The 25,532-nt window shown below is 35.6% G+C and overlaps 1 protein-coding gene across 3 annotated transcripts in view; it reads left to right on the forward strand.

Annotated features, from left to right (window-relative positions):
• Positions 1-25,532, forward strand: part of VPS13A (vacuolar protein sorting 13 homolog A) — a 282,305-nt gene that overhangs the window by 203,910 nt on the left and 52,863 nt on the right. For all 3 annotated transcript variants that reach the window (XM_086415617.1, XM_086415618.1, XM_086415619.1), the window contains 7 exons: positions 4,894-5,022; positions 5,427-5,560; positions 12,125-12,254; positions 19,301-19,533; positions 23,472-23,625; positions 24,163-24,309; positions 24,498-24,579. In XM_086415617.1, coding sequence (XP_086271743.1) covers positions 4,894-5,022; positions 5,427-5,560; positions 12,125-12,254; positions 19,301-19,533; positions 23,472-23,625; positions 24,163-24,309; positions 24,498-24,579 — 1,009 coding nt within the window. The remainder of the gene's footprint in view (positions 1-4,893; positions 5,023-5,426; positions 5,561-12,124; positions 12,255-19,300; positions 19,534-23,471; positions 23,626-24,162; positions 24,310-24,497; positions 24,580-25,532) is intronic.

Here is a 25,532-nt window from a genome sequence, read left to right on the forward strand (position 1 = left end):
TTTTACTGTATATATCATACAGTGTGTGTGTATGTATGCTATTTGAACCTTCAACTGAATTTTTTATTTGAATAATTATATTTCTCATTTTTAGAAGTTGTATCTTTTTTCATGTTTACCTGTTCATTCATTTTTCCACAAATGTTTATTGTGTACTCTTTAGGTGCCATATTTTAACAAAAGCACACGTCCCTGTCCTGTATATTTTACATTTCAATGGGAGCTTGGTGGAACCATTATATTGATAATGCCATAGTCAATTAGTAAAATACATTGTATATTTAAAGGTGAAAAGTCTAATAGAGAGAAAGGAAATAAGGCGGGCTAAGAGGTATTTTGAGTTCTAATGTGCAAGGAGTGGGCTGTAATTTTACATAATGTAGTCAAGGATGAGACTTGTTGAGGTCACATTTGAACAGATGTGGAAGAAATGTGCAGGGCTTCCCAGGTGGCACGGTGGTAAAGAATCTGTCTGCCAATGCAGGAGACTTAAGGGATGCAGATTCGATCCCTGGGTTGGAAAGATCCCTTGGAGTAGGAAATGGCAACCCACTCCAGTATTCTTGAGAGGAAAATTCCATGGACAGAGGAGTCTGGCAGGCTATAGGCCATGCCATGACTGAGCACACACATACTGAAGAAAATGTGAGAGGTACGCTTGTCAAGAGTGCAGCAGAGCTGGAAGCTCAGCTGCTAGATACAGAAATAACTGATTAAGTTCAGTTCAGTTTAGTCACTCAGTTGTGTCTGACTCTTTGCGACCCCATGAACCGCAGCACGCCAGGCCCCCCTGTCCATCACCAACTGCCGGAGTCTACCCGAGCCCATGTCCATCGAGTCAATGATGCCATCCAACCATATCATCCTCTGTCGTCCCCTTCTCCTCCTGCCCTCAATCTTTCCCAGCATCAGGGTCTTTTCCAATGAGTCAGCTCTTCGCATCAGGTGGCCAAAGTATTGGAGTTTCAGTTTCAACATAAGTCCTTCCAATGAACGCCCAGGACTGATCTCCTTTAGGATGGACTGGTTGGATCTCCTTGCAATCCAAGGGACTCTGAAGAGTCTTCTCCATCACCACAGTTCAAAAACATCAATTCTTTGGTGCTTGGTTTTCTTTATAGTCCAACTCTCACATCCATACATGACCACTAGAAAAACCATAGCCTTGACTAGACGGAGACCTTTGTTGGCAAAGTAATGTCTCTGCTTTTGAATATGCTATCTAGGTTGGTCATAACTTTCCTTCCAAGGAGTAAGCGTCTTTTAATTTCATGGCTATAATCACCATCTGCAGTGATTTTGGAGCCCAGAAAAATAAAGTCAGCCACTGTTTCCACTGTTTCCCCATCTATTTGCCACAAAGTGATGGAACTGGATGCCATGATCTTAGTTTTCTGAATGTTGAGCTTTAAGCTGATTAAGACAACAAGTCAAAGTAAAAGTGACAGTCAGGACTTTAATGACTTACTGCAGTAGTATAAGTAAGAGGCTAAAGTGAAGAATGCACCAACTCCCTTTGTACTCTTTTTCCTATGAAACAAACAGCAGTTGGTTAGGGGTGAGGTGGATCAGTGAGGGTAGTGTCATTGTCAGAGGAGCCCTGAACAAAAAGCTGGTACTGCTTTATGGATCTAGGGGATGGAAGAAAGCAAAGGAATGGGGCTGTGTGTGGAACAGTTCTGAGTACTAAGTCAGAATAGAGAAAAAAATATCATCGTATCCCCCTCTTACCTTAATAGAGATCTTGCAGAAGTTCCTGAGGAAGGCCTCTGCCAAAAGCCCTGATAAAAAGGCCTGTGAATACAGGTGCCCATAGTAGGAATGCAGGTACTTGTAAGGGCATGACTAGAAATGGGGTTGAATTCTTGAGAATGAAGTACACTGCATTCTGGCCATGCACCTAGTCTGGTGTGGGGAGGGCTGCTTTGCCCTGTGAAACCTGTCAAATAAAGATAAAGCCTTTATAATTGCCACTGGTATGACCTGAAAAGTTGCACATAGATTTTTAGCCAGGACCTGGACCCCTCAGTTCATTTCAGTCAGTTAGTCATGTCCAATTCTGTGACCCCATGGACTGCAGCACACCAGGCTTCCCTGTCCATCACCAACTCCTGGAGCTTGCTCAAACTCATGTCCATCAAGTCGGTGATGCCATTCAGCCATCTCATCCTCTGTCGTCCCACTGTCCTCCTGCCTTCAGTCTTTTCCAGCATCAGGGTCTTTTCTAATGAGTCAGTTTTTCACATCAGGTGGCCAAAGTATTCGAGCTTCACCATCAGTCCTTCCAATGAATATTCACAACTGATTTCCTTTAGGATGGACTAGTTTGATCTCCTTGGCAGTCCAAGGGACTCTCAAGGGTCTTCTCCAGCACCACAGTTCAAAAGCATCAATTCTTTGGTGCTCGGCTTTCTTTATAGTCCAACTCTCACATCCATACACGACTACTGGAAAAACCATAGCCTTGACTATGTGGACCTTTGTCGGCAAAGTAATGTCTGCCTTTTAATATGCTGTCTAGGTTTGTCTTAGCTTTTCTTCTAAGGAGCAAATGTTTTTTAATTTCATGGCTGCAGTCACCATCTGCAGTGATTTTGGAGCCCAAGAAAATAAAGAAAATAAATTGCTGGAACCCTCAGCAATGTGGATATCTGGGGAAAGAGCATTAAAGACAAAAGATTGCCCAGGGTAGATGATCTAAAGTAAGAGAATATTTGGCATGGGGATAGCAAAAGAGGCCAGTATTATTGGAGAGGGAAAAGTAGAAGAGAACAAGACTTACCAATGATTAAAAGTAATTCTGTAGAACTTTGAGACCCATTACAAGGATTTTAACTTTTGCTCTGAGTGAAATGGAGAGGGCTGTTGGAAAGTTTGAACAGTGATTAAACACAGTAGGCTCTCAGCAAATATTTGTTGAGTGAATATATGAATATTTTTGGCAGATGTTTCACGTGTGCTCATTTGAGTCCATGGATTCTTAGTTTGTTGGATGTAGTGCATGTGTGCATGCTACGGTGTTTGATTCAGTCATGTCCAACTCTTTGCACACCTATGGACTGCAGCCCGCCAGGCTCCTCTGTCCATGGGATTCTCCAGGCAAGAATACTGGAACGGTTGCCAGTGGGTTGCCCTCCTCCAGGCGATATTCCTGACCCAGGGATCCCACCCGTGTCTCTTACATCTCCTGCCTTGGCAGGCAAGTTCTTTACCACTAGCACCACATAGAACTCTCCATACATCTAGATGCTAAGATTATAATTCCAGCTTTGTTTTACTCTATATATTTTTTAGGTATATCTTTTTCCATACTTTCATTTACAGTAGTTTTATGTCTTGATTTATACGTCAGTTGCAGATAAGAGTATTTTTCTGTTTTTAAAAACCTAATCTATAGCATCTATCTTCTGATAGTTTCTGTTTACAGTAACTGCAATTACAAACACATAACAGCTTATTATTTTTTACTTTACTTTCTCTTTTGTCAATTTCAGCTTTTCTTAAGATAAACTTCTGTTGCTAGTTTAAAATCTTTCCATTTTAATTTTGGCTTACAGTAGTCAACCTTAACATGCAATTTATGGTTATTAGCTATGTTGATTTGTTAAACTTGTATATATATATATTTTTTTTTTCCCACTACAAAAGACAAGTACTTTGGTACTTTCTCTAGTCTCAGGAGGTCGAGCAGAAAACTCTTTCCAAAGGTATAGCATATATTACTAAACATAAAAAAGTGTACCAGAAAGTAGCAAGGCTTGGGGGTTTTCAAAGAGCACATAATTTTTAGTCTTGTTAGTTCCTCCTGGGAAATATGCTTGGCTTAGTATTGTTACTGTTTTGAGTTTCCCAGGTAAGTTTCCCAGATGACTTTCCCAGATAAGTGTTTCAAGAAGCCCTGAATGGGAACTTTCTCAGCCTCTTACAGCCTTAACCATGTCCCATGTCTAGTTCCATTAATTACTTTTTATGACTGAATAAAACTGACTTCAACAAGCTAAGGCACTTGGCACTAACATCAAGGTTCTACTACATTGCCCTCAGGTCATATGATGATGATCTCATACTTCTCATTGAATTATGTGGTTACCAGCCTGGTCAGAGCCTATCACTCTAAGACTTGGTTTACATAATAGTTTACAGACAAGGCTGATTCTCTTTTCCTGTTGTTTTAGCTCTTTTGTTTCCAGCTCCTGTTGTCTTCTTTGTAGGTGCATTAACTCCTCCTGTTCTGTTAGTTTGGCTTCCAGATCACTGATATCCAGGTTGTTTCTTAAGATTTTGAGCCTGTTTTCTACTCTGAACTTTAAGACTTTAGATACTTCTCTTGATTTTTTTTTAATTTAATTTTATTTTTAAACTTTACATAATTATATTAGTTTTGCCAAATATCAAAATGAATCTGCCACAGGTACACACGTGTTTTTGTTTTATCCTTATTTGACTTCTAAGACTCTGGATTTAGTATTTGTCCTGACTCAACATTTGTGTGTACTTTGACTACTGCTTAAATTACTGGTACCCACAACCCAATTGTGATTTTTTCATAATAGAACATTCCCCTATTTTAAACTGATCACTTTGGCTCAGTTTACTTACTTACTTTTCAGTCTGACTCTAGCTCTGGACCACATTAATATCTCTTCACAGCACTCTAATTATTTTAGCTCTTCAACTTACTACCCATTACTGTTTGTGTTCAAAGTGCCCACAAGTGGCGCCCCATCTCAAAATCAACAGTTTATAGCTAAGCAATACAGTAACCAGAGTAGTGTTGACAGAGGTTTATTTTAAACTATTTTAAGTCTACTCTAATGGGTTTATTAAAATGATAAAGGTCTTCATGGTGAAATCATTTTTAAAAAAAATAAATATGTGTAATATGTGTTTTAGTGTGTCCCCTTTTGGCCTGAGGATGCTTCTAATAAACTTCTTATTCGAGTTGAAAGAAGTGAAAGCCCTCCCCATAAGATACATTTTAATAAGGAAGAAAGTTGTATTTTACTGCGTCTAGACAACGAGGTAAATGATTTTTGTGTGTGTGTGGTTAGAGAACCTAAAATATACTTAGTAATTTTTTAATAGTGATTTTTGTTTGTTTTACCAAAAATGAACAAACATTTCTCTTTGCAAAGGGAAAAGTTCTAAAAGGACACAAGAGATATAAACAATTTAATTGTTGCATAGAAAGTTACAGTGCCTGGAATAAACCACATCTTGAATTTGACCCATCTATCTATGATAACTGAGAGTCATGGTTTTTCAGACATGCAGTATAAAATCCTGAATTACTTTCTAAATCATAAGAACAACTGTATTAGCTATAACAGTTTTATTATTAAGAATAGTTTTATTATTAAATGTTACTGGTTAATGTTCTTTGGAAATGATCACATTAGAGAATATTTTCTTTTCCTTTTTTCTAGCTTGGAGGTATTATAGCAGAAGTTAATTTGGCTGAGCATTCTACAGTTATTACATTTTCAGATTATCGTGATGGAGCCGCTACATTTCTGTTAATAAATCACACCAAGAATGACATTGTTCAGTATAAGCAAAGGTAAGAGGGTTATTACAGATACAGTATCCTCTGATTTTAGCAGAGTCTAGGTGATAAAACTTTGACTTTTTAATACTTTCTTAAGAGTATAAAAACCACTAATGGCATTATGGCCATGTAAAACAATGTCCTCGTTTAAAAAAATGTATACTGAAATATATAGGTTTATAACTGACTTGATATCTGTAACTTACTTTTTGAAAAGTTTTAACATAATTGACATAAAACATAAGTTTCAGTTGTCCAACCTAATGATTAAATGTTTGTATATATTTTGTAAAATCATCACAACTATAAGTCTAGTTAACATTCATCACTGTATATTGAGAGGTTTTTTTTGTGATGAGAATTTTTAAGATTTACTCTTAGCAACTTTTGCATATAAAATAGAGTATTATTAACTACAGTCATCCTGTTGTGCCTCACACCCCCATGACTAATTTTAGAAATGTAAGTTAGTACCTTTTGGCCCCCTTTACTCGTTTCAGCTGTCCCTGCCTCTGCCTGTAGCTTCTACCAATCTAGTCTCTATGTGTTTCGTTCTTTTGGTGGTTTTCTTTTTTTCTTGCTTTTTTAGATTTCACATTTAACTGAGATAATATGGTATTTGTCTTTCTCTCACTGGCTTATTTCACTTAGCATAATGCCATTAAAGTCCATCCATGTTGTTTCAAGTGGCAAGATTTCCTTCTTTTCTATGGCTGAATACTATTGAATTCTCTGTATCTAGAATGAAATATTATATGTGTGTGTGTGTATATTTATATACATACCTCATTTTCTTCATTCATTCATCAGTGGACACTTAGGTTGTTTCCATGTCTTGGTGATTATATGTTATACTGCAGTAAGTACGCGTATTTGTTTTGAATTAGTGTTTTCATTTCCTTTAAATAGATATCCAGTTGCTGGATCACGTGTTCTGTTTTTAGTTTTTTGACAAGCCTCCATACTGTTTTTTGTAGTGGCTGCACCAGTTTTCATTACCATTGACAATACACAATACCTTTTTCCCCAAATCCTCACCAACATTTATTTTTTTTCTTATCTTTTTGATGATAACCATTCTAATAGTGTGGGATGATATCTCATTATGGTTTTGGTTTGCATTTCCTTGATGATTAGTGATATAATTTACTTTTAAATACTTCAGAAAAAAAAAAAAAAACTGAAGCAACTATGGCAAAAGCTTGATCAGTGCAGAATCTGGTGAGGAAATTGTCAGAGTCTATCATAAGCATTTTGTCTAGTTTTGAAACTTTTTATTTTTAATGAACATAATGTAAATATTGATTCTTCAGATTTTTTTTCAAACAGTAGATAACATTTTTCTTGCTGAGGCATATGGGAAAGGACCACTACGTTTTTAAGCTTTGCTAAAGACCGTGTTTATATATTTATTTCAGGATTACTCATAACATCATTTGTTTCAATATAATGTGATATTATATCCTCCTAGTACCACTACAGTTAACGTAACCTTTTCCTCTATTTATGGGTCCCAGGTTGTCTTGAATTTATTTTGTCTACTTTTTTAGTTTGTTTTCATGTCACTTACCAGTGGGCCCATGTTTATCAGTGCATTTCTGCTTTTTTTTTCCCACTGCTAACTGTACATTCTAATCATTGACTAAAATAAAATAGGCGTTGATTGAGAACCCCAGGTTGATCTAGCATATACCTAGAATTCCTCCTTGCCCATCAGTTCTCTCATTTGTGAATATGTTGAGAGAGAAGAGAGCCTGTTTTTTATGATTATCCATATTATAAAAATAGTAAATTGGTTGATTAAAACTGGCAAAACAAGTAGAAATGGCTTTTACTTATTTGCCCTTCAGTTCATTTTCCTCGCCTAGCCTTTCTCAAAGAAATTTTCACAAAATTAAGACCTCCAGGAAATGATTTGAGTGACTATTTTCTCATTTCTCTCAAACATATTACATAACTGGTAACATTCTAAGATACATAGGAGCTAAGTTGATTCTTTATATACTGTGGATAATATAGGGCATCATAGCTTAATTCTCTGACATCTGGTTGAGCCTGGCTAATTTGAACAAGAAACTTTATCAGTCCTTCTTTGGGCTTTACTTTGCACTCTTATTTATAGTCCAGTTCAGATATGAAATGTTTTAAAATTTTACCTCCTGCATTGTTATAATTATAAAAGTAAGGGGTGTAAGAGAAACTAAAATGTGATCCTGTGTAGAAATTCTGAAACTGCAAAATTAGTCGTAAAGGGAGTTTATAAAAATAACAATGTGCAAGAATGAACATGGGATTTAGATTTATAATTATTTGAAGAAGTGAAGTGAGGTTAAAGTCACTCAGTCGTGTCTCACTCTTTGCAACCCCGTGGACTATACAGTCCATGGAATTCTCCAGTCCAGAATACTGGAATGGGTAGCTGTTCCTTTCTCCAGGGAATCTTCCCAACCCAGGGATTGAACCCAGGTCTTCTGCATTGCAGGTGGATTCTTTACCAGCTGAGCCACAAGGGAAGGCCAGTTATTTGAAGAACTTCTTAAATCAAGAACATGGAATTTTGGCTTAAAAGAGGATTGAATCCAGATCCCCAAATCTTTACTCCAGTGTAGCCTTCTATTGAGTTTCATGCTACCACCTTTTCCTAAATACTGTATTACATAAGAAGCTAACATGATTCAAAGCTGACCTCATCATTTGTACTGCAAAATCTCTTTCTCCTCTATATCCTTATCTCAGTGAATGACACTGTCATCCACCCTTGTGATTCTAGATTTCTCCTGCCTCACCATGCCATCCAGTTAAACTCTTATTTTTTAAAAAAATTTTCTCTTCTTGTCTACTCTCTGCTGTCTTTTCAAATAGCTACTCTGTCCAGCACTTATTTCTTGAGTAGATTTTAAGTCTGATTCTCTAGTCTTATCTCTAGTAAATCCTCCAGAGGTAGGTTTCTAAAAATACTAAATAGGGGCGTCCCAGGTGGCTCAGTGGTAAAGAATCTGCCTGCCAGTGCAAGAGATGTGGGTTCAATCCCTGGGTCCAGAATATCCCCTGGAGTAGGAAATGGCAACCCACTCCAGTATTCTTGCTTAGAAAATTCCATGGACAGACTGGGGGGCTGCAGTCCATAGGGTTGCAAAGAGTCAGACATGACTGTGTGAATGAATGCATGCACATGCGTGCACACACATACACAAAAAATAAATACCAAAATAATTGAATTTTTAAAAATAAATAAAAATACTAATGTAATCATGTCTCTTTCTTATTTAAAGTTCTTTAGTGATTTTCCATTCTTTTAAAATGTTTGTATACTACTTTTCTAAACATTTCTCTTTCTGTTGTCTCTTACCCTGTACTTAAGTCCAAGTGAAGTGTTTGTTTCCTGAATGTTCTGGGATCTTCCATGTGTTATTACCATTCCAGTTGCTCCTTTCTGCTAGAAAAGCTTCATTTCCATGCAGTCCCTTCCGTCACCTCCTTAGTCTGTATACCCAGTTTTCCATTGCATCTTTGTACACATAGATTAAAGCGTTTGTCACATTCTATTGTCATTTTCTTGTGAAGTTACTACTTGTACATAGTTAATATTCTGAGGATCCTGGTTGCTTTTTATTTTCTTTGAATTCCCTGAGGTCAATTTGAGATTAATTTTTTCATAAAGAATGTTCCGTGGTGAGTGATATAGACTTAAAGCATTTGTAAATACATCCAACCTAATTTATCTGAACAACACTGTTACATTTGCTATTCTTTCATAGAAAAGTAAGGAACATAGAACTTTTGTTTCCTCTGCCTTCCCTTCCCTTGGCTTTTTTGTTGTTGTTAGTGTGGTTCTTGTTGCTGTTGTTGAGTTTCTCAGTCATGTCTGACTCTTTGAGGCCCCATGGACTGACTGTAGCACACCAGGCTTCCCTGTCCTTCACTATCTCCCAGAGTTTACTCAGACTTACGTCCATTGAGTCGATGATGCCATCCAGCCATCTCATCCTCTGTCACCCCTTTTCCTCCTTCCCTTAATCTTTCCCAGCATTAGGGTCTTTTCCAGTGAGTCGACTCTTTACAGCAGGTGGCCAAAGTATTGGAGCTTGTTTCAGCATCAGTCCTTCCAATGAATATTCAGGGTTGATTTCTTTTAGGATTGACTGATTTGCTCTCCTTGCTGTCCAAGGGACTCTCAAGAGTCTTCTCTGGCACTGAAGTTCAAAAGCATCAGTTCTTCAGGGCTCAGCCTTCTTTACGGTCCAACTCTCACATTCAAACATGACTACCAGAAAAACCATATCTTTGACTATATGAACCTTTGTCAGCAAAGTGATATCTCTGCTTTTTAATACTCTGTCCTACATATAAAAAATAATATCATTGGATGTCCGTTTATTTTTTTAATATTTTGTAGAAAAACTGTGAAAAGCATAATCTTTGATACCAAAAATGTTGACATTTTGATTGAGTTCTTTTTTTACTGTTGCTCTCTGTTTATATTTCTGAATCTCTTGTTTTTAACAGCTATTGCAAGCATGTAAATTTGCTTCAGAAACACAATTTTAAATGAATTCATGATATTCCATCATTTAGGTGCACTATAATTAAAAGTTCTTCTATTGTTGAGAATTTGTTTCTGATTTTATAATGTTAAAAATCTGTCTTTTAGTAAAAGTTTTTATCCTGTTTGTAATCCTTTTAAAGACTAATTATGATTCCTTGCCATACTTTTTTGTCATATGGATTATTTTCTTCTAATGATGATTTGGAAAATATAATTTTATTTCTCTTGTATATGATTACTTTTTGTGTTCTTGAAGATTTTGATGCATTTAAAATTTTGAGAGTGAAACAGTATCTGCTGATTTTCCATGAAAAATATAGAGTACTTTTTCATTTCCTTCAATTTCTCTTTCCAAATTCAGTTTCTTATGAATATAATTTTGGATTTTTGAGCCAGAGTAATATATGGTTAATTTTTCAAAACTATGTTATTGAAGATATTTGGATTGATTTATAATTGGATTTCCCTGGTAGCTCAGCTGGTAAAGACTCCATCTGCAATTAGGAGACCCTAGTTCGATTCCTGGGTTGGGAAGATCTGCTGGAGAAGGGATAGGCTACCCACTCCAGTATTCTTGGATTTCCCTGGTGGCTCAGCTGGTTAAGATTCTGCCTGCAGTGCAGAAGACCTGTGTTCGATCCCTGGATTGGGACTATACCCTGGAGACTGGAAAGGCTACCTACTCCAGTATTCTCCATGGACCCTATAGTCCATGGGGTCGCAAAGAATAGGACACGACTTTCACAATATTAACGAGTTAATTTATTTGACTGGTTTAGTTTAATGTAACACAGTTCTTAAAATTTTATTTTGACTCCTCTCTGGCTTGGTTGGAAAAAGTAAGGGTTTGTGGTAATACCTTATGCTGTTGCCTATTTCAAAATGTCTTACCTTTGGAAATTAACAATTTGGCATAAAATTTTAAGTCATAACTCTTGCCTCAAATTTGTGTAGGCATTGCTGCATTGTTTTCTAGCATTCAGTATTACAGAACAGAGTGAAAAGTCTTATTTTTATTTCTAAGGGTAACTATGATTTCCCTCGATCAGGTTTAGGGTAGGCAGGTTTCCCTCTTCTTAAAATTTGACATTTCCCAAAGTCCTACATTCTGTGTTGGATGATATTGTTTCCATTCATTTAGTCTGATACCCAATGAAGTCTAATCTGCAGAGTCAGCTTTTTCAGCTCAGAAAAGTTATATTGTATTATTTTTTTGATTTTTAACTTCTCCATTTTCTTTTGCTGAATTGTTTTGTGAGTTGATTGAGTTTCTTAGATTTATATCCTGTGTCTTATGGTTTTTAAAAATAATTGAACTGAATTTTGACACAGTAAAATCGATTCTTAGGAAAGTATTACCAGTTAAATTCTCTTAGATTTGGTATAGATAAGGTAAAGTAATTGAAATAGTTTTCTTTCATAATTAATTAGTATTTAAAGTTGACAGAGGAGTTTCAGAAACCTGGAGATATTTTTTAAATTAGTTTTTGACAGTGCTAGGTCTCTGTTGCTTTGTGCGGTCTTTCACCAGTTGCAGCAAGCTTGAACTACTCCTCCTTGAAGTGCTTGGGCTTCTCATTGTGGTGGCTTCTCTTCTTGTGGAGCATAGGCTCTGGGGTTCACAGTCCTTGTGGTGCAGGGACTCAGTAGTTGTGGTTCCCCAGCTCCAGAGCACAGGCTCAGTAGTCATAGCTCATGGAGTTAGTTGCTCTGTGGCATCTGGGATCTTCCCAGACAGGGATCCATGTCTCCTGCATTGGCAGGTGGATTCTTTACCTCTGAGCCACCAGGGAAACCCAACCTGAGATATTTACTTCCTAACTAGGGCAAACATTTCCCTTAAAATATTCTCATTATTTTCTCAGAAAACCACTTTTTTATTGTATAAGGAAAAATTTCAGTCTACTTTACTCAGAACTATCATAAATCTTAATTAATGGATTCAGAATTAATGAAGTATTATTTTAGATTCTTAATATATTTGTATACTTGCACTTAATTTACTGTGTTTTTTTTCCTATTTATGTCAGTTCCCTCAGTGAAATAGAAGATTCCCTCCCTCCTGGAAAAGCAGTATTTTATACATGGGCTGATCCAGTGGGCTCTAGAAAGCTGCAGTGGAAATGTGGAAAAAGCCACGGTGAAGTAACACAAAAGGATGTATGTACTGGGTTATTATGGTGTTCTTAGCAGGATTTTATTTATTTACTTTTTCAGTCTCATTAGTTTTGAGGCCTTTTGTGTTTATACTTCTTAAACACTGCTGAAGATTTTTAAAGCAATATTCAAGCTTTAACTTAACCAAAAATGTTTAAAACTGGAAGCAGTCTTATTTCTTCTACCTTCTTATTTGCTATTATATTATAAAGGGTAAACTTAGATACTTTCAGCATTCAATTTATAAACAGATACAAATTATTATTGCATTAAAGGTCATCTAAGTCAGTGTTGCTTCTGTGAAGGACATTTAAGAATCTGTTAACATATGGATTTATCTCTGAATGGCAGACTGTTGTTTTCTTTTTCTTTTTTTTTTAATTGGTTTTGCCATATATCAAAATGAATCCGCCACAGGTATACATGTGCTCCCCATCCTGAACCCCCCTCCCTCCTCCCTCCCCATAACATCCCTCTGGGTCGTCCCAGTGCACCAGCCCCAAGCATCCAGTATCGTGAATCAAACCTGGACTGGCGACTCATTTCATATATGATACTATACATGTTTCAATGCCATTCTCCCAAATCATCCCACCCTCTCCCTCTCCCACAGAATCCAAAAGACTGTTCTATACATCAGTATCTCTTTTGCTGTCTCATATACAGGGTTATTGTTACCATCTTTCTAAATTCCATATATATGCGTTAGTATACTGTATTGGTGTTTTTCTTTCTGGCTTACTTCACTCTGTATAATAGGCTCCAGTTTTCTATAATAATAAAGTTAGGTATAAACATATTCCAGTAACATATTAAATGACTTTCAGAAATTGTTTTATTAAAGTTTCATTGATCTTTCAAAATTTATCTTAATTTGTTCCCTATTCCAGTGTCTTTTTTCTTGCCACTAGTTATTATTTCTTATCAAATGAGTAAATGAATGAGTACTGAATGTTTATTAATTTTTATGTCTTTTGCTTTTTATCTTTTGAGATGATTATATGCTTTTGGGGCTTTGTCTTATTTGGTGGTTTTTTCTAATATTAGGCCAGCCTTGTATTTTTGGAATTGACTTGCTAATGTTTTATTCAAGACTTTTGCTTGTATTCATGAAAGAAGTTGGCCTGTCACTGTCTTGTCTTCTAATAATCTTACCAAATTTTAATATTAAGGTCATCCTGACTTCTAATACATGTTGGGAATTATCTACAATTTTTCTGTTTTTTGAAAGGGTTCATGTTAGACTGGTATGATTTGTAGAATGTTTGGAATGTTTGCCGTAGAGTTCACGAGTGAAGCCTAGTCATCTTACCTTCAATAGTCTTTATAAGAAAGTTTTTAAATTAGGAATGCTACTATTTATTAACAGGGCAGTTCAGTTTTCTACTTTTATTTGTGTGGTTTTGATAAGAGTTTTTCTAAGAATGCATTTATTTCATCTCAGTTTTCTAATATATTGATATAAATGTTTTTATAATATCCATATTTTTATCTTTTTAAGATTTATGGTGATGATTCTTCTTTTTGTTCCATTCCTAGTGTAGGATATTTGTGCCTTCATTCCTTTTTTCCCTAAGTTTTGCTGAAATTTTATTAGTTTAATTAGTTTCAGTTTGGTTTTGTCTGTCAGAAAACCATCAGTTTCCCTTTTGATCTCTTTTATACATTTGTTTTCATTTTCACCTATTTTTGCCTAATCTATATTATATTCTTTCACCTTTCTTCTGTTTTAATTTGGTAATTTTCCTTTAAACTCTTGAGATAGATAATTGTATTAATCTGCTCAGGATGCTATAACAAAATACCTTAGCCTGGATGCCTTAAACAGTGGAGATTCATTTCTAGTGGTACTGGAGGCAGGAAGCCTGAGATCAGAATGCTAGCATAGTCAAATTCTGGTGAACTTTTATGAGGATGCTTCCTGGCTTGCAGATGGCAGCCTTCTTGCTATGTCTTCACAGGGTGAAGAGAGAGGGAGTGAGCTCTCTGGTATTTCTTATAAGGAAAGGAATACTGGTGGATCAGAGCCCTATTTACACCCTTCCCCTCCCCCATGGTGTCATTTAACCATGATGTCATTACCTCCACCATATAGTCATATTGGAGGCTGAGACTGTAACATATGAATGGGGAGAGGGGAGCAGCACAAATGAGTTCACAGCAGATACCTAGATCATTGCTTTTTAGATTTTCTTCACTTTTTATTTGAAGTCACTTATCCCATGGACGGAGGAGCCTGGTAGGCTGCAGTCCACGGGGTCGCGAAGAGTCGGACACAACTGAGCGACTTCACTTTCATTTTTCACTTTCATTCATTGGAGAAGGAAATGGCAACCCACTCCAGTGTTCTTGCCTTGGAGAATCCCAGGGACGGGGAAGCCTGATGGGCTGCCGTCTATGGGGTCGCACAGAGTTGAACACGACTGAAGCAAGTTAGCAGCAGCAGCAGCAGCAAAGTCACAAACTTCTTCCAAAAACAGTAGCAATTCTTTCTCACAAATTTGGCTGTATATTAATTATTTTTTAGTTCAAAATATTTTCTGAATTTCATTGTGATTTATTTTAATGTTTTGGTTTCATGGTTACTTAGGTTATCACTTTTCAAAAGTATTTTTTTTTTGTTTATTTATTTCTAATTTAATTCCACTGTGACCAGAGAACATACTCTGAATCAGTTCATTGAAATTTGTTGAAATCGACTTTGTGGGCTTGTAATCAATTTTTGTTAATATTTTATGTGTATTTGAAAAAAATACATATTCTGTGGTTGGCATACATATATGACATACATATTGACATACATATATGTCAATTTGTTCAAGTTTTGTTGAGTTGTTTAGATCTTCTATCTTATTAAGTTTTTTGTTTGTGGTGGTTCTGTTGCTGTGAGAATGGTGTCTGAAATCATGGATCTATGCATACCTTTTTTGGTTTTCTTAATTTGGGCTCACATTTTGAAACTGTGTGATTCAGTTCTGTTCAGTCGCTCAGTTGTGTCTGACTCTTTGTGACCCCATGGATTGAAGCACGCCAGGCCTCCGTGTCCATCACCAACTTACAAAGTTTACTCAAACTCATATCCATTGAGTCTGTGATGCCATCCAACCATCTCATCCTCTGTCATCCCCTTCTCCTCCTGCCTTCAGTCTTTCCCAGCGTCAGGGGCTTTTCAAATGAGTCAGCTCTTTGCATTAGGTGGCCAAAGTATTGGAGTTTCAGCTTCAACATCAGCCTTTCCAATGAACATTTAGGACTGATTTCCTTTAGGATGGACTGGTTGGATCTCCTTGCAACTATGTAATTAGGTAGATATAAATTTAGAATTGTTGTCTTTTGTTAAGTTGATTCTTATTAGTGTATAATGTTGCAGTGCCCACCACAGTATCTTTTTGGGCTTAAATATTGAGACTTATAAAACTATCATAGGCCACAGTTTGCAACTGCCTAACTGGGAGGATTATTGTTGTTGTTTAGTCACTAAGTTGTGTCTGACTCTTCTGAGACCCTGTGGACTGTAGCCTGCCAGGCTCCTCTGTCCATGGGATTTTCCAGGCAAGAGTTATTGACTAAAATATTATTCAAAACCTAAAAGTGTTGAGAGTTATGTTCTATTCGGCAGGAATTTTTAGGACTTCAATCCCAGGAGGCAGCATCTAAAGTATCTCTGAGAGAATTACTCTGAAGTGGCAAGGCGGTGTTGAGGGAGCCAGGATATATAGGAGTATTGCAACAAAGGACAGGTAGTCTGAACATCAAAAGATTATTGTTAATTTAAGAAAAGCAGATAGGTCAAGTTAAGGCATTGAGCACTTTTCTGTGTATGGGAAGGTACAAGAGTCTGGGCTCACTGAACTCATTCTTCTGATATTCACCTCAGCTATCTGGGACTAGTATCCTGTGTTTTTATATTCTGAGTTCCCTCGGGGCTCACCAGCTCATCCTAGACTGCGACTGTAATTGTTGACTGTGACATCCTTTGTTTACTAATATGGCAGGCAGTATTCCACTTATCAGAGTGAATCGCTGATTAGTTTCATTTGTCTGAAAATGTCTTTATTTTGCTCTGTTTTTAGTGAAGTATTTCTGCCAGATATCAAATTTCAGTTTTGGCACCTCTTTCCTCTTCCTCTTAGGAATTCACCATTGCATAAATGTTAGACTTTTCATCATGTCTCTTACGACTTTTACGTGTTGTTCTAAGACACATGTTCTATGATGTCTCTTACGACTTTTATGTGTTCTTTAATCCTTTTCTCTCCTTCCTTCAGTATGAATATTTCCTTCTGACTTGTTTTTCACTGTACTTCTTTTACTGTGTCTAATCTCCTCTTAAAATCATCTATTGAGTTCTTAATTTTAGTTATTGAAATATCAGTTCTAAGGTTTCTATTATAAAAATTTTTGTTCCCATATTCTCTATCTTGTTACAAAATTTCTTGAATGTTCTGATCATAACTACTTTAAAGACTGACAATTCCAATACCTAGATTTCTTCTGGATATTTTAAAATTTTCTCTTTTCTTGGTTTTCACTAAAATCCATTCTGTTTGCGTGTTTATTTTTGACTCTGTGCTGAACACAGTATATGAAAAATTTTAAAGATAATTTGAGACTCTGAATGATGTTCCCTAACTTCTCAGTATTTGCTTCTACTTTTTGAACTGACAGTTGTGAACTCTGGATACAAAGTCCACTTTGTCTTTTCTGTTACTTTTTTTTGTTTTGTTTCTTGGTTTTATTTATTTATTTGACTACACTGAGTTTTAGTTGTGGCATGAGGGATCTTTAGTTATGGCCTGTGAACTCTTAGTTCCGCATGTGGGATCTAGTTCCCAGACCCTGGATCCAACCTGAGCTCCCTGCATTGGGAACACAGAGTCTTAGCCATTGGACCACCAGGGAAGTCCCACAAAGTTCACTTTTATTGGCTTTCTTTCTCTCTCAGATCTTGGTGCCATTAATTCATGCTATCTTAGAAGCTTTTCTGTCTTTTCAGACACATATTTTTCCTTTTTAGATGTTTTCCAACTTTTTGCTGTTAGCAAGAGGGTTTGTCTCAGACCACCTAGTCATCAGTTGCCAGAACAGAAACCCATGATATCTTTTTAAAATTAAGCTTGTTAGCATATGGGAGTATAATGGCATTTTGTGTATTGATTTTTTTTTTAATCCAGAAAATTCACTGAATTCTCTTATTAATATTGTTTTTTATTTTTCCACATGTACAATCATGACACTTAAAAATAATGAGAGTTTTGTTTTCTCCTTTTCAGTCCTTTCATCTTTAATTTCTTTTTGCCTTACTGGACTGGCTTGCATCTCTCTGTCCTGTTTAATAAAACTGATGTTTACATATATTTTTGCCTTATTTCTGGTCTCATGTTATATGACATCAACATTTACCTTTAAGTGTGATCTTTGCTGAAGTTTGGTATGTGTTTGGGAAGTTTGATAAGAGGTTAAAGAACTTCTCATGTAGTCTTTGTTTGCCAAAATTTTTTATTATTCCTGAATATTGAATTTTGTAAAATGTTTTCTCTCACATTTTATTTGTATAACATTCCTTTCCTCATACATTCATCTTGGATCATTTTACTCTTGCTGGTATTTAATTCCTCCTGTAGAATTTGCTCGAGTGAATTTCTGTTGGTGGTGATATTTAGTAGTTTTCATTTGTTTTCAAGCATCTTTATTTCTTGTACTTTTCTTCACTGAGGAATACTTTTGCTGAGTAAGGAATTCTGAGTTCCGAGTTATTTTCTTTTAGAATATTGATTGTACTTTTCCATTGTCTTTCCAGTGTTGCTCTTGTGAAGTCCAGTGTTGTTTAAATGTATTTGAGAGAGTTGCCCATGATTGGCCTAACTTTATTTTTTAAATTCATGATTATTAGATTTATTTTTTTTTTAAATAATTCATTTTAATATTAAAAATAATAAGCTATTTAACATGTCGATTAGTACCTTTGCATCAGTTCAGTGCAGTTAAGTTGCTCAGTCGTGTCCGACTCTTTGTGACCCCATGGATTACAGCACGCCAGGCTTCCCTGTCCATTTCCAACTCCCTGAGCTTGCTCAAACTCATGTCCATTGAGTCAGTGATGCCATCCAACCATCTCATCCTCTGTTGTCCTCTTCTCCTCCTGCCTTCAGTCTTTCCCGGCATCAGAGTCTTTTCAAATGAGTCAGCTCTTTGCATCAGGTGGCCAAAGTATTGGTGCCTCAGCTTCAATAAGTACTTTTGCATACTTATATCACAATGATAGTTGAAGTTTGCAAAGATAAACTTGTAATCCACTATAACATATTAGAAATATTTCAGAATTACTTGGAAATTTGCTTATTTACATCTTAATGTAGTTTTAGTATTGTGTATTGTATTTTAGAGAGTGTTGTATTTTAGAGAGTGTTTTAAGTAACATGACTATAGTAACTTACTTTTAATTTTAGTGGATTATAACATGAATGTGTACTGTATATTATAATACCTTGTTTAATCAGAATGTTCATTAACTAGGAATTAATGGCTGACAGTTAACTATTAGAAGTTAATTATTTTAAACTCAAGACCCTGATATCAGCACAATGCTTATATAGAAAGTCTTTCTGTAGTATTAACCCTGTAGTATTTGTGCTTTGTAGAGCATACAACTGGCGTGTCAAATATTCTTTTATCTTATTTAGTTCACCTCTGAAAAGGAATAGAAGTTTCTGACTAAACAACTTTTAATGCATAACACATTGATTAGTGTTGTAATAAGGCAGAGAAGATAAATTGTGTTACTAATTAGCCTACAAAGGAAGACTAATTAGATTTTACTATGATATTAAAAGTTTACCTGTCTTCCTGACTTCATAATGATTATGGCAAAAAATTTCATTAACTAATTTGAATTATGTAAATTTCAAAATGTTACACAATTGTTAATTTATTTTATTCCTATGAAGGAGCTACCATTACTATTCTCATTTTTCAAGTGTGGAATGTAGATTTCATGTTGGTTGGGACCAAACCCTAATTTTCTTATTTTTTTGATGATTTTATTTCAGGATATGATGACACCTATAAATTTGGGGAAAACGACCATTTATTTAGTTTCATTTTTTGAAGGCTTACAACGCATAATTTTATTCACTGAAGATCCAAGAGTATTTAAAGTGACATATGAAAGTGAGAAAGCAGAGTTAGCAGAGCAAGAAATTGTGTTGGCGTTACAAGATGTTGGGATTTCTCTTGTCAACAATTATACAAAGCAAGAAGTAGCCTATATTGGCATTACAAGGTTAGATGTATTAGAATTTGGATACATTTAAGTGTAAGTTCTTAATCATTAAGAATTGTGATTGTAAAGTCTAAAATGAATTAAATTTTGTTTTGACTATTCAGTGATACTAATCAAAGGTAATGCTAATTTAAAAGTGCCTTGATACTTTTTTTGCCTTTCAAGATAAAGATATACCAAAAATCAGATTAATACATCTCTCATCATGTTATTTTCCCAACTCTCTGAAAATTAGAATTATTCAACTTATTAAAAGTATATTTTCTTTCTTTAACATGTCACAAGGAAATGTTTAATTGTTCATTACCACCTGTTTCTATGAGTTTATTTTGAAGCGTGTTTGATTTGCTACACTGTGTTAGTTCCTGTTACATAACATAGTGACTCAGTATTTCTGTTTATTACAGTGATCACAATAAGTCTAATTACCGTCTGTGACCATACAAAAATTATTCATTATTATTGACTGTATTCCCCACTCTATACATCTTACTTTCTAATCACTTTCTACTTTGATCTTGGCACTTTAAGATCTAATAAGTTAATATTGTATTTACCATTTCCCATATAAGTCATCACCAGTAAAACTCTCTTCTTTCCTTTATGCACTTAATGTTTCTGTTCGTAACTACTTGAAATTAGTATTTTTATAGTACTGCCTAATTTGAGACTGTTGCTAGATTCCAGTTTGCATAACAAGGATAATGTTTTAATCTCTTGAATTAAACTCTCAGACATATAAATTAAAGGTTTATGATACAGATTTGAATTCGTTTTTCTATGTAAATTTGTCTAGAAATGTCCCTAACTTCTTGAATGGTAACTATGCCATTTAAAAAGGCATATTAAAGGAAATTCCAGTCTAGTGGTTAGTATTCAGCGCTTCCATTGGAGGGGCACAGATTCGATCCCTAGTCAGAGAACTAAGAACCTGTGTGCCAAACAGTGCAGCCAAATCAATAAATAAGCATGTTAAAACTATTTTCTTAGAAATTTTTATTGTTCTCAAAAAATATTTTATTACTGAAATAGAAAGTTCAAATAGACAACAGATTTTAAGCCTGTGAAACCTAACGTGCTGTCTCCTATGCTAAATGATGTGAATGCAAAGGGAATTAGTACATGGTTTCTATCTTTCTGTTTATTAAGAAAACATAAATTTTAGAAGAAAGAGAACAAGAAATTTTAGAATTAATAAAATTAAATAATTTACATACTTAAACAGAATGAGTGAAGTGATTTTAGAATGTGGATAGATTTTTCTTTGAGGTGTGGAAACTGGAAGCTGTTCAGGAGCCTCTTTTCCCACCTTTGTGTGTGTTTGCTATGTGGCATGGCATGCAGGATCTTAATTACCTGACCAAAGATCAAACCTGCATCCCCTGCAGTGAAAGCATGGAGTCTTAACTACTGGACCACCAGGGAAGTCCCTAGAATGTGGATAGATTTTTAAATTTGTCTTTAAGTCTTTCAGTGGTTTTTTAGTAAATAAGATTTGTTCCATTCACTCTCTCTCCTCTATTACTATTTCACACTTTGCATGCATGTGTCCTGTCAGACTCCTTGAGACCCCATGGACTGTAGCTTGCCAGGTTCCTCTATCCATGGAATTTTCCAGGCAAGAATACTGCAGTGGGTTGCCATTTCCTCCCCAGGGATCTTCCCAACCCAGGGATTGAACCCACATCTTAAAGTCTCCAGCATTGGCAAGCAGATTCTTTATCACTGAGCCAGACTCTTTGTGATCCCATGGACTATACAGTTCATGGAATTCTCCAGGCCAGAATAATGGAGTTGGTAGCCTTTCCCTTCTTCAGGGGATCTTCCCAACCTAGGGTTCTAACCCAGGTCTCCTGCATTGCAGGGGATTCTTTACCAGCTGAGCCACAAGGGAAGCCCATTTCACATTTTGGCTCTTTTTAAATCCCATTCTCTCTCAGCTCAGTGCCTTGAGTCTTGTTTCACCAAGTAAACTGATGTAGTCAAAAAGGAACTTCCAAAGACCTCCTCCCAACATCTCAGCTTCCTATGTACCAGTATTTTTTACCTATATATTGCAGCAACATACTTCCCACTTATCATAGATATATTGTATGTGCTCCTATTTAAACATATTTTTCTTCTTTTGCACTATATCTCATTCACTCTTGCCTCTTGAGACACTGACCGAGCAATCCTCTTCTTTCTCTGTCCTACTTCAATAATTTTTGGCTCCCTACTGAATTGTCCAAATAAGTTTAATATCTTTCAACTAAAAAAATTCTCTTGAACCTACTTTCCCTGCTACCTACTGTACATTTCTTTGCTTTACTTTATAGCTGAACTCACTAGAAGTGTTATCTATTTAAAAAAATATTTTCACTCTCTCCAGTTCTTTTTTTTACCCATTTTTTCTTAACAGTTCTGAACAGGCTTTTAAAGCTGGTCTTGATAAGAGCACCAGAGACCTATGTTTTGCCAGGTGCATTGTACAATTACCAGTCTTCATGTTGCTTAAGTTTATAACATTCTAACATTCTACACAGATCCCTCCTTGACCCAGTTTCTTTGACTTGACTTCCAGGATAGCTCACCGCCTTGGTTTTTCTTTCTGTTCCAGCATTCTTAGTCACACTTCTTGGTGCCTTGTCATTTTCTCAACTGCTTAATATTGGGTATCTTGAGGCTCTCAGACCTGAGTCCGCTTCTCTTCTCTGTTTCAGTTTTATGATTTCAAATACCATATATATGCAGAAAACTTCTTGAAGTGTATCTTCGGCTAGATTTTTGTTCTGAGTTCTGGACAGACTTGTCTGTCCAGCTGCTTACATAAAATCTCTACTTAGATATCTAAGAGACTTCTTAAGCTTTATAGTAGGTAAAACCAAACTCCTTCCTCATTCTATCAAAACCTTCTTTCCCACTGGAGGTAATGACATCTGCATTCTTCTAGTTGCTCATGTCAAAATCTGGGGAATCATCTTTGATTTCTTTATCTTACCCCCTAATTTATTTGCCCTTACCCCCTCTAATCTATCTGAAAATATTGTTTTGGATCTTGCTTCAGAACACACATAGAATCTGACCACTTTGTAATGCTTCAGTCTTACCACCCTAGGCAGAACCATCACCATTTTTCTCCTAGCTTACTGTATTACATTCCTAACAAGTTTTCCTGTCCTAGTCTTCATCCTTTATTTTTTTTCCCTTGCTTCCCATCCCATCACACAGTTTATTCTTAAACCTTAAGTCAGATCATATTGCTGATTATCTTCTCATAATCATTCAATGGGTTCTCATCTCAGAATAAAACTCAGTCTTTACCATATCCTCAAGGCTTTACATTGTTTTGCCTCTCATTATCTATCTTACTTCATCTTCTACTCTTAGTGTATTCCAAGCATGCCAAGCCCCCTTGCTTGTCCTGTGCTATGGCATGCTCTGCTTTGTAGTCTTTGCTCTAGCTTGTCTCTCTACCTGAAATGTCCGCCTGGATAACTACCCCATCTTCTTTCAGGCTGTTGAAATCTCACCTTCTTAATGACACCTCCAATGACCATTCTGTTTTGATACTGCAACCCCCACCACTTTGCATATCCCAGTACTCTAGATCCTCCTTAACCTATCTGCTTTTTCTTCTTTCAAAAGCCATGTTTACCTCCTAATATATTGAAATATGCTAATTTACTGTTTAGTGTCAGTCTGTCTCTCCTCAGGTAAAAGAAGGTTCCAAAATGGCAGAAACTTTCCCTAATAATATTGCTGCCACCTAGAATAGTGCCTGAATAAGAGTTTAATAAGTATTGGTTGAATGAATTCATGTTTTTAAACTTAAAATGTGCTTGCTTACAACTAGAGATATGCAAAAATTCACTGACGGTTTTGTAATTCATGTAATAAACCAGTTAAAACGAAACTGTTTATAAATTAGTACCATGATTTTTGCTTTCATATATAAGTTCTGATGTGGTTTGGGAGACAAAGCCCAGGAAGAAGGCAAGATGGAAGCCAATGAGTGTAAAGCACACTGAGAAGTTAGAGAAGGAATTTAAGGAATATGTTGAATCTTCACCATCAGAAGATAAGGTTATTGAGTTGGACACCAACATTCTGGTAATATTTTTAAGTACTGATATGAAGTTTTAATTTCTATCTGTTGTAATTAGATGAACCATGAGTTCGTTTTTAAGGAAAGACAAGTTTGCTTACAAAACAATGAATCTTATACGTACTTTATATAGAATATTTTAAAGGAATAGTTCTCTGTCTTAAGATTCAGACTTTTTTAAGTGCTGATGATCTAAGTTGTTTTGCTTTATTTTTAAAGTTATTTTTCTTATATTGCTTTATTTTTTGATGAATTTTAGTGAAGTAAAAGTTAAAGAAATAAAGTAAAAAAAATTATATAAAAAGTGATAAAATCAAGTTACCAGGGGTATATGAATATTTTGTGAATATTATATGAATATTTGTGAGTTGCATGTGTATGGGATATAAAGATCTCAATCCAAATCTTATCAAATATTTAGCCTACTATTTAAATTAATATTATCATAAAAGTTTTTTGGTACAGATTTCTAACTTTAGTCAATTAATAAAGAGAAATTCTGTGGGTTTTTTTTTGTTGGGGGCGGTGGGCATATTTTTCAGGTTCGCTTCACACCTGGTGCTTCTAACATGAAAATTCTGCAGCCACATGTAATAGCTATAAGAAGAAATTATCTTCCAGCATTAAAAGTAGAATATAGCACATCTGCACATCAGTCATCGTTTAGAATTCAAATTTATAGAATACAGGTAAGTTTGAAAAGATATTCAAATCATATTCTAAAGAAATATGGAAATACAATAAATGTATTCCCACAGTCTGTTTTGTCTGTAGTTTGTTGGACTAGAGTGTTTGATGCCTTCTACTTCTTAAATTTTGTTATTCTAGTCAGATTCTATAATTAACATATTAATATACTGACCTTTTTGTTTCTTAGATCCAAAACCAAATACATGGTGCTATATTTCCATTCGTGTTTTATCCCATTAAACCGCCCAAGTCCGTCACCTTGGATTCAGGTTTGTTTCTATTTTTAGATTGCCATAAAAATGGTTGTATTAGCTATTTGATTTATTTTACTATAAAAGTATGAAGTGAAACCTTTCTCAAGTTTAGTTTCTATAGGATCATTGGAAAATTCAATGGCTTGAAAAAAGACCAGGAAGTACTCAACTAACTTCAATAAAACTGAGTGAATACTGAAGAAAAGATTGATTAGAAATGTATATATAATTTTTAGAGACATTAATTTCTTTAAAAGATTACAAGTTTGTAAATTCCTAATTTAAAAGCCACTAGAACCTTTAAATAAAGCAATAAGACCGTGAAGTCTATTTTCACAAAGTTGTCCTGATGATTCTAATGTATACTTCTGGTTTAAAATCACTGATTTAAAGGTTCAGTTAAAATCTCAAAAATATACAAGCAACTCCTACAGCTCAACTCCAGAAAAATAAATGACCCAATCAAAAAATGGGCCAAAGAACTAAATAGACATTTCTCCAAAGAAGACATACAGATGGCTAACAAACACATGAAAAGATGCTCAACATCACTCATTATCAGAGAAATGCAAATCAAAACCACTATGAGGTACCATTTCACGCCAGTCAGAATGGCTGCGATCCAAAAGTCTACAAGCAATAAATGCTGGAGAGGGTGTGGAGAAAAGGGAACTCTCTTACACTGTTGGTGGGAATGCAAACTAGTACAGCCACTATGGAGAACAGTGTGGAGATTCCTTAAAAAACTGGAAATAGAACTGCCTTATGATCCAGCAATCCCACTGCTGGGCATACACACTGAGGAAACCAGAAGGGAAAGAGACACGTGTACCCCAATGTTCATCGCAGCACTGTTTATAATAGCCAGGACATGGAAGCAACCTAGATGCCCATCAGCAGACGAATGGATAAGAAAGCTGTGGTACATATACACAATGGAGTATTACTCAGCCATTAAAAAGAATACA

Source organism: Bos grunniens, chromosome 8 (genome assembly GCF_055505025.1).
Source record: "Bos grunniens cultivar Pamir isolate PY7600 chromosome 8, Bosgru_T2T1.0, whole genome shotgun sequence".
In the NCBI taxonomy this organism is placed as follows: Eukaryota; Metazoa; Chordata; class Mammalia; order Artiodactyla; family Bovidae; genus Bos; species Bos grunniens.